This window comes from Gymnogyps californianus, chromosome 5 (genome assembly GCF_018139145.2).
Source record: "Gymnogyps californianus isolate 813 chromosome 5, ASM1813914v2, whole genome shotgun sequence".
In the NCBI taxonomy this organism is placed as follows: domain Eukaryota; kingdom Metazoa; phylum Chordata; class Aves; order Accipitriformes; family Cathartidae; genus Gymnogyps; species Gymnogyps californianus.
The window spans coordinates 30,488,023-30,503,791 of record NC_059475.1 but is presented as its reverse complement, the minus strand read 5'-3'; the positions used below and the strand labels follow the sequence as shown (position 1 = coordinate 30,503,791).

The following is a 15,769-nucleotide window of genomic DNA, read 5'->3' as shown; positions in this document are numbered from 1 at the left end:
TCTTATTCCTTTCCACCTTCTGCAAAACAGCGTTATACTGTGACTAACTGTCCTTCAGATCTGGTGTTCTCATTCACATCTCCATTGTTTTTTATTTATTGATACCTTCATTTAATTTCCAGTATTTCTGCTCTGAAAAGTTGTGGCTGAGGTTTTTTTCCCTAAAAGCAAGGGCCTGTTCCCTTAAATCATATTTTTATGGCTCTTTTTGGAGAGAATGGAAGTAACTTGTTTTTTGTGTATTGTGACTTCTGTGTGCGTTTTCAGGTTTTTTTCCTCTTGCTCTAATGTGTTAAATACAATGTTTCTCTCAGCAGGAGCTAGTGATCTGGATGCAGGTGTTTTCTCCCTGAGCGACCTTCTAATTTCCTGGTTTTAGAACCTTCTGAAGAAGTTTTATACATGGTTCATTCTTTCAGAAAGCGGTTCATGTCTGAATATTGTGAAATTTCATCCCTGGGGGCAGCAATGTAAATCTGCCCTGTTCTATTAGACTGTACCAAGGAAGATGTGGTATCTTCCCTCTGTGTATGTTTAGCTGCAGTTAAACACTGTTCAGCTTTGCTTTCACTTCTGTGAAGTTACGCAACTCTGCCTATAGTCAAAACTATGAACAACTATTTAATCTGTTTATAGATTTAAATGTTTTACACTCTTCTCTTTTGGAGTAACACCTAGGTCCTCTTTTATTAAATATTAGGCTGACTTTAGTCAGTTGTCTTTCAAGACTTGGGGCTATATGCCAACCAAATAGTATTCTTTATCTGAGTAGTATAAATATCTTCCTATGTAATACTTGTTTGGATGGTTTCAAAGCTCGTAATTTTGCATGTTTCTGAACTCCAGTCCTCTTAGGTTCACTGGTTTACACTCACTAAGTGTTTTTACTTCAGTGATTGTTTAGATAACAGCTAAGCAAAATGTGTTGTTGGACCAAGATGATGACTATGAAAGGAAAACAATGCAGCTATAGAAGTTCATCTTTTTTCCTTTTCTTACAGTTTCAGATCGCGTTCCTCTGAGTCTCGGGTTCAAGTCCCCAGAGAAGAGCTCCGAGAGGCTGCGTGTAAAGAATAATCCCACCTATGGCCTTCTAAAACTGCTGCTTTCTGTCTGGAAGGAGGACTTTGGGACACCTGTTCCTGTGCAGCTGATGTTCAGCAAGAAGAACGTTGGTCACCTTGCAGAAGTTAAGCAGCGAGAGGTAAAACTTATTCCGATCTGTGGAGCTGCCAGTTATCCACTCTGATCTGATATATTCACAGAAGAGTTCTGCCTGCCTGCAGTGTTAACTGATTGCTTGTGTGAATGAGGCCAGCAGGATTTGGTCTGCTGTTAGCTGGCGTTGTTTCTACGGGGGTAGAGGAAAAGAGGACTGCATGCTACTTGTCAGTGTTTGATACCTGTCTGGGGCGCTGTCAGGAAGGCACAGTTTAATATAGGAACAAATGGCAAAATGGCCCCTTTGGCCTGGGAGATTGAGGACTGAACGCACGTGACCTTGTAATCGGTTGCATTTGTGTGTCTTTTACCAGCTTTCATTTTTGCATGCGTATTGGTGTTATAAGATCCCCAACTATGAAGCTGAAAATTGCCCTATTTAGTTGCAGGCTAAAGCCAGCTTATTTTGGAAGGTGAATTTTCCAAGCTGTTCTTGAACACACAGGAATAAAATACTTGGTGTGTTTGGAAAATGAGAATTAGAAATTTTGAGACTTTATGGTAGGATACAATGTATGAACTAGAGGAATTTTGCTCACTCGTTTTGGATGTTGGTCTTTGGTGTCCTTCATTGCTACACACAGATAAATAATGTGCTTTCTCCTTTCGCTCCTTTTCTCCACATTCTCATCCAAGAAGAAAAACATGGATTGTATAGGGATAAAGAAATGAACACAAAATCCATTTCTTTTTGAGTTGTTGATTTTTTTTTCTCTTCTGCAGTGGGATTTGTTCCTTTTCGTGCTTCATGGTCTTGTAGAACATGAACTAATGAGAACTAGTGAAATAGAGAGTTGCTTACGTAGCCTTGAAGAGCTCCCTTGGCCCTCAGTAAGTAATGAGATGTGTGTGAACAACAAGTGAAATAAAAAGTAAAGCTACAGAAACAGTCAGTCCTTGTAGTTCTATTTCATGCAGATGAAGCCCATAACCTTCCCTATCTATTGTAGTTCCTGCTTAATGCAGCAGAAGGAATGGCTGCCAACAAGCTTGTTACTGTTACTAGTGTTCGGCTGAAATCTGTACTTGTGTGAATCCCTGTGTTGCCCGTGCAGTGGAAACATTTCCAAGAAAATTGTAAACCAGTTTGGAGACCAGCTGGCTCAGTTACCAGCTCTCAGTTCTAGCCTGAATGTGTTTGCCGTGCTCCAGCTGAGAATGACATGTTGGGAAGGGTCTTAACTGACCAGGCTTGCATTTAAACCTCTTTGTCTCCGACCACCAGAATGTAAGAGGAGTCAGACTATTCCAGCCAGAGTCAAAATGTAGAAAACTGCCCAGCTCCCTTGCTAAAAACGGACAGTATTTCAAGGCTGGTGAGCACTTGCATATTGGAGATGTTTAACCATTTAAACTGTGGCAGTGATCTTTTCTGAGAAGAGTGTGGGGATTAGAGGGGAGACTGAACATGTAGACCTACAGGCATTCATCTTTGCAATCAATTTTGTAGCTTGTCTAGGTTTTTGCACTGGAAGACCATCAACAACGCGTTTAACCTTGTAAAGTGCTTTACTAGAAAAATTAAGTAAGACTCTTTGTTGACATTTGTTAATAAGGGCTCTCTGGTTTGTGTCTGTTTGTTACAGGATTTCTTAAAAGAATTGGAAATGCTGTCCAGAGTATTTATATCAGAACATCATATAGAAGAGCCCAGGACTAACCCTTGTGAGCTGACCAGACAATCTCTAGGTACTGTGACAGCACAAAGTTAGTGGAGGTGTACTCTCTGTGGACAAAAATTACTCATGAAGATGCAAACAGAGTTTTTAGTGTTTCTGAATGCATTGTGAGCTCTTTGCTGGGAGCGTACTGCAGAGAAGAGGTCACTTTGTGCAAAACCTGCACTGGTCTTTCTGTTCATGGACATTTTGCCGTGGTGACTATGCTGAAGGATGTACGTCAGCAAATGGATCTCCAAGTCAAAAGTCCTTTAAGCACCTTGATCGTGGCTCAGAGCAGCTGTTTTTTAGACACTTTTTGTATTCGTGCAGCAACAGGCTGTGACCAAACCCAGGAATCGATTCAAGTGGACAAGTTACTTAGTGATCAGAGAGATGGTTTCCTGGTGGCTGTCTCTTAACTTAATGTGATTTCTCATGCTGTCTTTTAACAAAGACTGTACTGTCAGGGGAGGGAAAAGGTGAACCTGTATGACATGGAGATGAGCCTATATTTATTTTTCATTGTAAGCTCAATTTTGAAGGTTTGATTTTAATTTTTTTAAGACTCATTTTAAAAGTTAAACCATATTAAATATATACACCAGAACATTGATGGCATTATTCTTAAAGGATGTAGATGCTTAAGTGTTTTTCCATCTCTTGTTGGAAACAGAACTTGTAATTTCCCGGGGTTTTAATAGAAATAAGGGGGAAAATATCTGTTTATATTTTTTACTGAAGACAGTATTTTTAAGATACTTTTATAGTATGTGAACATAAATGGCATCTGGCTGCTATTCACTGTTTTTTATAATCCTTCTTGCCTTGAGTTTGGGTTTTATCAGACAGGAAGTGCTGCAGCAAGAAAACTACAGCCTGGCAGAGTGGACAAAGTAGTGAAAAAGCACTGTGACATCTTTGAACGGAATCCTTTTCATGGAGGACAGTGGGTGTTTTCTGCCCTTGAGGATAGAGCATCACCAAGGGTGTGACCTCCTGTTCACATCCCCCCCCCCCCAAGTATTTCCTTAAACTGGGGTTTGTGGTGGGGACTGCTGGTGGCTAGCAGAATATGACTAGGTGCTCATTAGCTGTGTCATGCGATTCCCCCCTCCCCGCCCCACCCCCGTAGCAGTGAGGATATTATTTCCTTTTGTCTAGGAGTGTCCTGTTAGTGCAGGGTTTTTTTCAGAGAGCAAATACTGTGTTATGTAAGAACAACATCTGGACAAAGGGAAGCCCAGGGCTTTTTAGCTTGCTAATTAACTTACCTCTTCCTTGTATGAGGCGAGAAAAGGTAACATCTTGGAGTCAGTGATTTAAGAAAAACCACAGACAGACCTAATTAGGTAGAACTGTGGCTTCTGTTAAAATATATCTGCTACAGAGAGAGAAACCATACAGGAACATCAGTGTCTGAACTGTACTGAGATTTTTCTTGACTTGGTTACTAAGCACTGCATTGAAAGATTTGGCATGTTCCATCTGCATGCCTTATTTTAGGCGTTTTCTGATGTGCTTGAAGCAGAGGGTTCCTAGAAGTAGGCATGCTGTGTATGCAGCAAGGACATGGTAACGCGAATCAAAATAGGAAGTACACCATATCTTGCCATACCTGCTCCCTGAGGCTGAGTATTGTGTGACATTTTTGCTGCAGATCTCATTTGAAGTTGTTGTTTGTCATAATAAACTGGATTAAATGTCCTGGTTTGTGTTCAAGCTATCAATATATAACCTCGTTGTACTGGGGTGAAGTACAAAAAGATGCCTTGCCACTAAGCGTGGGGCAGAGAAAGTGTAGTAATCTCTCCTGTCCAGCCTGCTGCTGCTTTGCTCATACTGAAATATAACTTTATTTTGTTATAATAAGGGGGGTGGGGGTGGTGGAAGGGGGAAGAAGGTAGAATCTATAATGGTTAAAAAGGTGCTCTTGGCTCTGGAACTGACTTTGGGTATTCTAAAATGGTTTGCATAGATACCATGGCCACAGCTATTTTCATTACATCAACATACCTGAATTATCTCTCTCTAATACAACATGCTTGGAAATTTTTATTTAAAAGGTGACCAAGCCCCAGGGGCAGTTTACTACGTCCAGAGAGCATAGTTGTGCCCTGCTGGGCAGAAGGCAGTCAGTTCTTCAGTGGGAACCAGCAGGTAAGAAACACCTCTGTTTCCATGTTCTGCACTGTCTCAGTGCAGTTACTCTCGTTCCTGGGCATCCCGTGGTACTCAGCCTTGGTTGCTCTGTAAAGCCAGACACCTGACTTCTTCGTAACTAAACCTGAGGAACAATTGTATAGCACGCTGTTTTCTGCTTAGGGGATACTCAGCAGTGGGGACACTCTCATGAGGATGCGTGACTCTCTGCAGTCCCACTGGGCTGGTAGACTCCTCTCGGTGTGAGTGCTTCAAGCATTGTACCTGTTCCCTGTGTGCTGCCTCTAGCTGTAGTGCCAGAGGTGCTGCAAGGAGGAGAGCAGGAGGGAGAAGAGAGCTCATGGCAAGCTAGGTCAGAGTGTGTGGCCTTCCTTCTGTCAGTCTTGCCTACTGCAAACTCACAACTCTCAAAAGAGAATGAGGAAAAACGGCATTATATTAACTTCTTTCTGGATGTGCAGGTCAGAGGAGTTGTATAACTGGACTCAGGAAGAAGCTTCAGCCAGTGCCTCGTTTCAAAACAAAACAACCCCTTTGCCTTGACAAGGCAATGCGTCACAGAAACCAAATTTAAGCAGTGACTGGCTTCTTGACTCTTGTGCCACACATTCTTATCCCATGCACATTCCTCAGCAGGTAAGTAGGAGACCTACACCTTTTATCACAGGCTAGCCTTTATGTTTGTGGTGGGTTGACCCTGGCTGGATGCCAGGTGCCCACCAAAGCCGCTCTATCACTCCCCCTCCTCAGCTGGACAGGGGAGAGAAAATATAATGAAAGGCTCATGGGTTGAGATAAGGACAGGGAGATCACTCAGCAATTACTGTCACGGGCAAAACAGACTCGACTTGGGGAAATTAGTTTATTACCAATCAAATTGGAGTAGGATGAGAAATAAAAACTAAATCTTAGAACACTTTCCCCCCAACCCTCCCTTCTTCCCAGGCTCAACTTTACTCCTGAGTTCTCTACCTCCTCCCCCTGCAACGGGGCAGGGGGATGGGGAATGGGGGTTGGGGTCAGTTCATCACACGTTGTCTCTACTGCTCCTTCCTCAGGGGGAGGCCTCCTCACACTCTTCCCCTGCTCCAGCATGGGGTCCCTCCCACAGGACACAGTCCTCAATGAACTTCTCCAACGTGAGTCCTTCCCACGGGCTACAGTTCTTCACTAACTGCTCCAGCATGAGTCCCTTCCATGGGGTGCAGTCCTTCAGGAACAGACTGCTCCAGCGTGGGTCCCCGCCAGGGTCACAAGTCCTGCCAGCAAACCTGCTCCAGTGTGGGCTCCTCTCTCCATGGGGCCACAGGTCCTGCCAGGAGCCTGCTCCAGCATGGGATTCCCACAGGGTCACAGCCTCCTTCGGGCTCATCCACCTGCTCCAGCATGGGGTCCTCCACGGACTGCAGGTGGATATCTGCTCCACCATTAACCTCCATGGGCTGCAGGGGGACAGCCTGCCTCACCATGGTCTTCACCACTGGCTGCAGGGGAATCTCTGCTCTGGCGCCTGGAGCACCTCCTCCCCCTCCTTCTTCACTGACCTTGGTGTCTGCAGAGTTGTTCCTCTCACATCTTCTCACTCCTCTCTCTGTCTGCAATTGCTGCTGCACAGTACGTTTTTCCCTTTCTTAAACATGTTATCACAGAGGTGCTACCACCATTGCTGATTGTTTCAGCCTTGGCCAGCAGCAGGTCCAACTTGGAGCCGGCTGGCATTGGCTCCATCAGACATAGGGGAAGCTTCTAGCAGCTTCTCACAGAAGCCACCCTGTAGCCCCTACCCGCTACCAAAACCTTGCCATGCAAACCCAATACAATGTTATTTCTCCATCCAACATAGTTCCATAGATGGGTATCTTAGCCGGAGCAAAACAACAGGGGACACGTTTTCTTGTGTAGAAAATACCATTTATTGTGGGTATGAAAATAGCAATCTTGATTAAGAGCAGAGATGCAACAGTAGGTGGTACAATACAATTGGTTTGATCATCTACTGCTCAGCAGTAACTTACAGGAAGTTGGTTTTTGCCCGTTGTAGATTAACAAATTAGATATCTGCTGGGTTTTTATTTCTTCCTTCCAAACAAACCAATGCCGTACATTAACAGGTACCATAAAATGTTATATTTGCAAAAGAAAACATTCATATAAATAGGCTTTTTAGTATCAATTGAAGACTGTATTAAAAAAAAAGTTACATTAATTCAATACTGATAAAAATAAAACTTAGCTTTGCTAGCATATAAAAACGCTTCAAAACAAGCATATATAAATAACTTAATCTGTAAACATAGAAAAAAATCTTATGTATATATAAAAATAAACATCTGATGCACTGTACAATAAGACATTATCCTTCACAGGCACTGGCATCGTTGATCAACAGGAGTCCCCCTAGATGTTTTTCCTACAAAAACTGCTTTTTTATCACTAGTGCCATGTCCAAAATAAAAGGAAAAAAAAGTGAAGCACTGAGCAAATCTTTTTTGGATTGTATGAAGCCCTCTGCTACCTCCTCTGGAAATCCATGGAAGCAGCACTGGGGACAGAGCCAATACACGGTGCTGCTGTTGCTGCTCATTTTTTCTAGGGCTTTTACGTACTGCCTTGTTTGCTCTTCCTTTCTTGGTTTCCACCAAAATGTGGGGACTGTATGACAGGTTGCAAATCTGGAAATCTGTCTTCTCGCTCAGTTGCAGAAAACTTTGTGACAGGTTGCCCCTTCTTCCTGAGGGGCTACGGAAGATGCATGAGGCTTGAAGTGAACCATGCCATGACCCAGTTTGGCAGGCTTTTACGAAAAGGCTGAGCCTCACCAAAAGAGAACAGTAATATATTGGTGTTAAGATTGTAACCATGACCATCTAAAGATAAAACAAAGCAAATTTGTAAGTGAAAGGTTTTGTTATCCTACCTGGTATAGTTTGGGGGGAGGGGGAAAAGCCTTGGGCTGGTATGTATCAAATCTGCTATTTTCTTAAATATCAATTTAAAATATCTATTATCTTTTAAAACTTAACATATTAGTAACAGGAAGTAACATAGAAGCTGAGAGCCAAAACCACACCTGTGCAAAGATATAGTAAAAGCAGATCTTGGCTCTTGAACTCAAAGGTGGGAAGTGCAGCTAACTTCACTGTGCGCTGGGAAAATGCATCTTTTACTGAAAGTAACTGCATTAAAGTAGCAGACACTGACTCTGGTAAGGTGGGTGCTTGAATACGTATCTCTCACTTGACAAATTTAAAGTGCAACAGCTTCTTGAACAATGTGGGCTTTTTTGAGCTAAAGAAAGCATATCATAGCAGCTTTTATTGCTTAGATAAGATATCTGAAGTGATTCTTTACCATTGTGCTGAAGAACTAAATGAAGTTACTCAGACATTTGAGTTGGTTGTGGTTTTGTTTAATTTTAGGAATGTGTGACCAAACTAGGGAGTGTGTTGACCAAACCTGTAAAGGCTGACAGCAGGATTGTTGGACTAAGTTCAACAGAAATACCATGAGGTAACTGAATGGGAAGAGTCTGTATTGACTGCAGTGAGACAGCTGGTCACGTTACGACGAAGTAGTGCGATAAGACTATGACCAGGCTAGATTTTCAACTCTTAATGCATTTGGGTAGAAGTGTAGAAGGGCTGATGGAAAAAGCCATTGTGGAAAAATGCTGGAGCTACTCTTATTTGCAGGATTTAAATTCTAGAAACAAGCTGATTACTCAGTACTACTCCCTATTAATGACAAAGTGTCACTGTTTACAACTGTCAGTTTGGTTTCTTTATTTCAAAGCACCTAATTCTGCAGTGCAGTAAAACTGTGTCCTGAGGTGTGGTGGTTTCCACTGATGCTGCATAGTGTGGTGGCAATCTGAAATACCTTATACTGGCTGCAAGCAGTCAGCCAGTTACATGAGAAAAATCTATCCAGGGTGTAGGATGACTAGTGGATATCGTGCTCTTTTAACTTCCCTTCTCAAGGGGAAGTATAGCCAGCTAGCTAAGTAAAATGATTTATCTACACTGTTAGGAATTCTGCATTTGATACTTATCTCAACATTAGAAAGCGGCTTTGCAGCTCTACTCAAGAGCTTGTAAAAGGTCTCAAGCCATACGTGTACTGTTTCCACTTTGTAGTGCATTTTGTTGCTTCCATTGCCTTTTTCTCACTGCTGCCTAAAATTTCTTAAAGAAAGAAGGCTGATCTTTGAAGCTCCTTGGAAACAGAAATTAAATAATACACTTCCGCATGTAAGATGCTGGCTATTGTAAAGCAAAGTCTCTTCCTCTGCACTTTATTGAGACAGCACACCTTCCTGCTCTTCCGTGGAGGTTTTCCACAGCTGTCTCCAGGAGGATGGGTTCCCCATAAAACTTGCTGGGTTTCTTCTCAGCAGCGTTGGCTAAAATAAATGATCCTTTTTTCTAACTATACTTTTGTACAGTCCAACGTTAGCAGTTAGGCTCCTCAAGTGAGGCTTGATTGTGACTGTCTTATGAGCCAGCATGTTACATTACCCTTACAGATGCTTGTGTCTCTTCATGAACTTTCAGCTGCTGTTAAGCGTCCAGTTTTGTACCAAACACTAACTAGCAAGAAAGTGTGCCAGTCGAGCAATCACCAGAGGCTGTCGCTTAGCAATGGAACTCAGGAGCCTTGCGGGGATGGCCGGGGCACCGAGATCCACCTGCAGGAATTAGAAGAAAGGCCGCATGTTGGGGTTTGTACCTGGTTTTGAACAAAACAATTCTCCAGCCTGGAATAGTTCTGATGTTGCAAGTATATGCTAAGCACAGAAGTCGTTTACAGCCAAATGCTATCATTACTGCGTGGTTTCTATCTATTCCTTCCCAATACTCCATAGACTCTCAAAGCTTTGCTATTTGATGTTACTTTCAGCAGGGATGACCCACGGTGCTTTTGAGTTTGAGCTTAGATTAAACATTACTAGTTTGAGACAGATACAGTGTTACTGAAAATGTATATGCATATACTAAAGTGCAATATAAGATGCATATAAAATTTCTAAACGCATATACATTACACATATGCACTGTAAAATGCATATACTAATTACTATAATTTAAAGATAATATTATTAAAATTGTGTCTTAAAAACACGTTTTATATAGATAAGTTTAAAGGACTAAATACCATTTTGCTCTCAGATGAGCATTTTAAAATAAATTATACACATTATGGTATTCTCTTCTGGACATTTTTAAGTATTTGGTACCGCTGTCTCAAAGAGAGCCTACTTTTCAGATGAGTCTGTAATAAACGGATAGCAGGATTTTCTTATTCTTAACTGGACTCCTAATCTTGACTTCTCTTTTGTATCTATTAAGTGTGAAGAATTAATGACTTCAGTAAGAAAAAGTTAATGACTTCAGTTAGAAAAAGTTAACAACGAGTATTTCCATGCATTTTGAAAACAGCGTAACCCGAGGTGGACTTCCTGTGTCCGCAGTAAGATGAAAATGCAAACAAGACTCTTCATACTGGCTCACCACGTGAGACCGCAACATATACTAAAATTGCTAATAAACCTTTACAGAAGAGTCTTGGTACCCAGGGGAGCAGCTTTAGATGCTGTAAAAACTTGGGATCATATACTTAAGCACATTCCTAATAAGATTCTCTCTGCATTACTGTACATCATGCTAGATAACAATGTGAAGTGGAGGTGACTTTTATGGTCACTTCATAAACTTCATGGAGCATAGCATAAGGATTATATTTTTTTGTTACTTCCCAGCTGTTAAGCGTTCTGATGTGCAACGGCTTTTTGCATTCACCATTGGAGATACAGCAAAATCTTACCTGTGCCATGTAAATAACTCTGGTGATATCTCTTCCATTCACTACGTCAGGTTCCAGTATCCAAGCACTTGGCAAAATCTCCCCTCTCACCACTTCTTTACAAGGGTGAGGCATGGATGCATCATAGACAGACTGAATAGCCAAGACAGACAAGTTCTCCTGCAAAGTGTAAAGAAAGATGACAATTTGAAAAAATTTTTATGCATACAGTAATGTTTTCTTTGTTTGCCATGAGGCTTCTCATATTACTTAAATAAGTAATTCTATTAATTATAGAACTAATTTGTTATTATTATAGAATAATAACTTCTTTTAATAAATAATATTTCTCATGTTATTTATTAAGTATTTTTTTGTCATGATCTTGCATGTTTGTAATCAGAATATACTGTGTAACACTTGTGTTACTGCCTCATGGGGCTGGGTTGACGATTGTCATTCACAAGAGGGTTTTATATGTAATTCACTTGCGTCATATCAGCATGGCTTTTCTTCCTATTACACTGTCACTGCTGGAAATACGAGCATGGACTTTCCTTCCTTCTCTCCTTTGTCCTTGAACCATGAGTTCAGAACAATTACTCCTCTGTGCTTCAGAGAGAATGTTCACTTTACCTCTTTGGCTTCTACCGTAATGCAGCAGAAATCCCGGGGTTGCTTTAGGTAACATAGGGAGGTATCAGTCACTAAATATACTGTGAAAAAAACACCCAAAAACAAAAAGAGAGGAATTAGACTTTGACAACTTTAACTTGTCACAATTTTCCCCCACCACTTAAATGCACATTCATAGTTTATTTTGACGACTTGTTGCCTAAGAGCAGAGCTCTAGTTAATATGCTATAATGTGTCATTAAGATGCTTTTTCAAGCCACTTAAGATGTATTCTGCCTTTCAAACCACTGTCTCTAGCTGTACTTCTGCAGCGAGGTGTGTTTAATATTATCCTTACTTTCGAATAGTCTTGCAAAACTGAAGTTCCCCTATTAAATAATGAAATTGTTTATTCAAACCTGAAGAAATGAAATGAGATGCCTCTAAATTTCTTCCTGGCTGACAACCTGAGCTGAGAAAGTACATAATGATAATGGTGGCCAGTTGTTTGTGTTGGTACTCACCCAGCTGAATATGGCTGGTTACCTTCTTGTGTATTCGAGCTGTGTTGATAGTTCTGTCATACAGATGCCTTTTGCCAGGATCTCTCACTAGTCCCCACACATAGGGAAGAGGTCTTTCTATCACTCCTGCTCCCAGAAACCCATGCCTTGTGGCTGAAGGGAAAACTTTGTAGTAAACCAGCACCTCTTTTTCTGTACATTGATATCTGTCAAAGACAAATGAAAGGTAGTTGCAGACAAGAGGGCCAAGTACATAAAAAGGCCTCCCATTATAAAGACCTGACATAAACTTACTTCCAACCAGCTGCTGCTTGACATGTGTAGAGATTCCTCAGGTTATGAGAGCATGCTGCCATTACCTTAGAAAACAATGACAAATGTACAGGTAAGAGAAAGTTGTATAAGCTATAAATTGTGTTCAGCTTTTACACGCTGCTACACCATCTTCTACTCAAACTACTAAGCTGGCTTTACCACAAATAGTTTTACAGTGCTAGTAATCCTTAGGGAGTATTAACAGCCAGATGACTTGCCTGTCATATTCTCTGCTGAAGGAGTTCATATATATATATATATATATATATATATATATATATATGCCTAAGCCTGTATACGAGCCTAAACCATTGTGAGAAAACGGGAGATGGGAGGAGCATGTATCTCCAAATGATGCTGAAGCGATACTACCTGATCTGAAATATGAAGTTGGTATGCTTTCCTTCCAACTACACTCACATCTTGTCATACGCAGATATGTAAAACCCGCACTGTAGGAATTCTTGGATGCTAGAGGAGTTCAGCAGTTTCACCAGCTTCACTCAAACATTGCAGCTAACGTGCAACAGTCTATTCTGAACCCCACTGCTGCAGCCTGGCTCACTTTCCCCCGCCATTTAAAATTGCTCAGTGTGTCTCTCTCTAACTGACAAATAGGTAACTACTGGCAGTGTAGAACAACAAGGCTTGTCCCACCCATTTTTGCTACAACTTCCAGTAGGAGGTATAGGAATAAGTGAAAACTCTGCTTATTTACTTACCTCAGTGGTAGCATTAGCCAAGATATGTTTGGATAAATCTTGGTATCCTTTTGTTGAAGAGGAGCTGACGGAAATAGTTAATCCATGAGTGAACCTACAGCTGATGCTACTAGAAGGAAGGGGCGGCTGAATTCTGCTGGCTTCTGCAGGGAACAAAAAAGCCATAGGGGAATAAAAAAAATAAAAAGGAAACTCACCACTATTCTGCATTGTAGGGACTTAAACCCTCCATTGGAGCACCCAGTCCACCTGATCCTGATGAAGGACTGACAACATCCCTTGTCTAGACAATCTGTGTATTGGTAATTACACTGCAGTTACATCTTGCGTTACTCAAGTTTAACGGTTATTACCACATATAAGCTAATAAAATAACCTAAAGAAGAACAGGCAACATCAGTCTTGAGAATAAAAATAAGAACTTGCATGTACAATCCTATACTCGTTGCAGCTTTAGCCCCCCATGCTTCCTTGGTTCATTCAAAGCATTATCCTCATATCCTCTCAGAACACTGTACTTTGATGTTACCACATCAAAAGACCAACTTCAGAGGGACCAAATCACCATTTACTTTTTCAAGAAATTCTAAGCAAGCTCTGGCTACTGGTTGACAGTATTTTTCTGAAGTCATGTAATGGTAGGGACATCCTCAAAATACCTAGAATCAAATTAGATTTTGATTTGCATAAATGACAAATCTCATTGGGCTTTGGGATACAACTCAAACATAAACAGACGTATGTTTTACTTACCAAATGTTGAATCCTTCTGTAGTTGCTCTAACACATAAAGCTGACTATTTCTAACAGCTGAACGACCTCGTGTATCTTTTGAAAGCAAAGCATTTCCAGAAGAGACCTGATTTAAGAAAGAGCAGAAGTCGGAGCTTTTGGTGTGAACTGGGAAAAATAAATTATGTTACATAGCAAGTGGAATATTCGTAGCAAATCTGCCTTACAAGGTCGGAAGCTTCTCTTTATCGTAGGGTAACTCCTCTGCCTTTCCCCTGGTTATGAAATGATACCTTGACTCAGGAAATTTAGCAAACCAAGTGTGAGGAGCTACCACAGGTGCATACTCCAAAAAGTAACTTCAGGAAAGTTCATGTTCACACAAACTCTTAAGTCAATGTATGCATCATTGAGGGAGGCACACTGAGAATATCAGATTCTGGTTTATCACAAGAAAAGGCTTGTTGTTTCTAAAACACTTGACAGATAGTGGCATTACTGACAATAGTAACACTATCTGGTTTTCATCTATGAGTTTAAAAAAAACCCAAAACACTCAGAAAAATAAAAGTGTCACTGTCCTTTGCAATTACATGGTAATGCTCCCTCCACCCCCTGTCCCCCCTCTGTGTACTAGTGACACAAACTTGTCCTGCTTGATGGCTGTGACTGAATACGAACCATCTCAAAAAAGGTTTCTGTTCCTACATTAGCTCTCTGTTATTGTTGAAACAGCAGGAGACATCCGTCTTACAGGCCAGTTGTCTCTCACCTGTCCTTCCTGGCCGCTGAGGTTACTTGCAGTATATGTAGCAGTATTACAGCTATTGTAACCAGATGTTGGGCCAGAGGAGAGGCTGAGGCTGGAGTCTGTACATAAAGTGCTTGTACTTGCAAGAGTCTTCAGCCTTGCTTCTTCCTGTAATAGGTATCACAGTATTACAAACAAAAAACCACACAAAACTTCCGTTGCACAACAGCTAGTCAAACCAATGATAACAGCACGGAAAGATGAAAGAGGAATAACCTAAAGAAGTCCCATTTCTTTCAAGGAGCGTTGACAGGACAAAAGCTGTTGCCATACAGAAAGTATTAAATAAGCAGGCTCGTGTGAAAGACAGATTATATAAGCCATAGAGCAAATTACCCTGTAAAACCTGACAGTCTGGGAAAACGCAGCTTCTGCTGTTGTTATTCTTCACATACGAGAGTCCAGGCTATCAAACCAATGCTAGGACGTTTTTAAGGGGAAAAAGAAGTTTAAAAAAAGATCTCTTTTCAGTCCCATTTGTTGCTCTTTGCCTACTTCTCAAGTAGCCCCTGACTTAACTTGCTGGTCAAATGTAGTTGGTGAAGACTGAAGATTTTACTTTAACCAATGCAACTACTCAATGCCAGCCCAGAAGATGAAAGAAAAATTATGTAATAAGAAAATACTGAGAACTTCAAGATTATTTATACTTTCAAGGGCAGTTTTAAGTTTGGTTTTCCAACTCAGGTGAAGTATGTCTATATTTCACAAGAAAAATATGGCAGCAGATGCGGTAAGATCCAGTCACCCAGCGGAGGTGCCTGAATTCGAGGTGCCTTAAAGGGTGCAGAGCAATGAAATGAGTGTTCACCACATTTCGTACCAGATACACACGTATGAGGAGAGGAGGTCCGCAGCTACAATTGAAGCTGCATTGTCAGGCAGTGACAAACGTTACTGCATAAAAGTAGGTCAGAAACTGGGCAGAAAAATGCGCACACCTGGACTGTGCAAGATGGGTAACAAAGTGCAGAAGAAAAAAACAAAAGTACAGGACAAATACACACATGGAGGACAATCTAAAAAGAGAACGAGAAAAAAGAAAAGAATAAAGGCCTTTGTGTTTAAGTACATACTAAAATAAACTCAGTTTACCATAGCAAAACTCTTCCATAGACTGGGCAGATGCCCCACAGGATGGCTGTGTAAGCTCAATCCAATGAGAAAACATTAGGAGTTTCTTGTACATAAAATGTAGCTTCAGGA

The 15,769-nt window shown here is 41.2% G+C and overlaps 2 protein-coding genes across 2 annotated transcripts in view; one reads left to right on the top strand and one right to left on the bottom strand.

Annotated features, from left to right (window-relative positions):
- Positions 1 to 4,586, top strand: part of CDAN1 (codanin 1) — a 33,648-nt gene extending 29,062 nt beyond the window's left edge. The window contains exons 26-28 of the mRNA XM_050897208.1: positions 1,002 to 1,204; positions 1,945 to 2,052; positions 2,808 to 4,586. Of these exons, the coding sequence (XP_050753165.1) occupies positions 1,002 to 1,204; positions 1,945 to 2,052; positions 2,808 to 2,933 (437 nt within the window). The 3' untranslated portion in view covers positions 2,934 to 4,586. The remainder of the gene's footprint in view (positions 1 to 1,001; positions 1,205 to 1,944; positions 2,053 to 2,807) is intronic.
- A 2,360-nt stretch (positions 4,587 to 6,946) lies between these two features.
- The window catches only part of STARD9 (StAR related lipid transfer domain containing 9), a 119,954-nt gene continuing 111,131 nt past the window's right edge, over positions 6,947 to 15,769 (bottom strand). Inside the window, exons 28-35 of the mRNA XM_050897062.1 lie at positions 14,525 to 14,671; positions 13,774 to 13,879; positions 13,021 to 13,163; positions 12,278 to 12,342; positions 11,984 to 12,189; positions 11,481 to 11,560; positions 10,866 to 11,024; positions 6,947 to 9,729 (exon numbers count right to left, since the gene is read on the bottom strand). Of these exons, the coding sequence (XP_050753019.1) occupies positions 9,628 to 9,729; positions 10,866 to 11,024; positions 11,481 to 11,560; positions 11,984 to 12,189; positions 12,278 to 12,342; positions 13,021 to 13,163; positions 13,774 to 13,879; positions 14,525 to 14,671 (1,008 nt within the window). The 3' untranslated portion in view covers positions 6,947 to 9,627. The remainder of the gene's footprint in view (positions 9,730 to 10,865; positions 11,025 to 11,480; positions 11,561 to 11,983; positions 12,190 to 12,277; positions 12,343 to 13,020; positions 13,164 to 13,773; positions 13,880 to 14,524; positions 14,672 to 15,769) is intronic.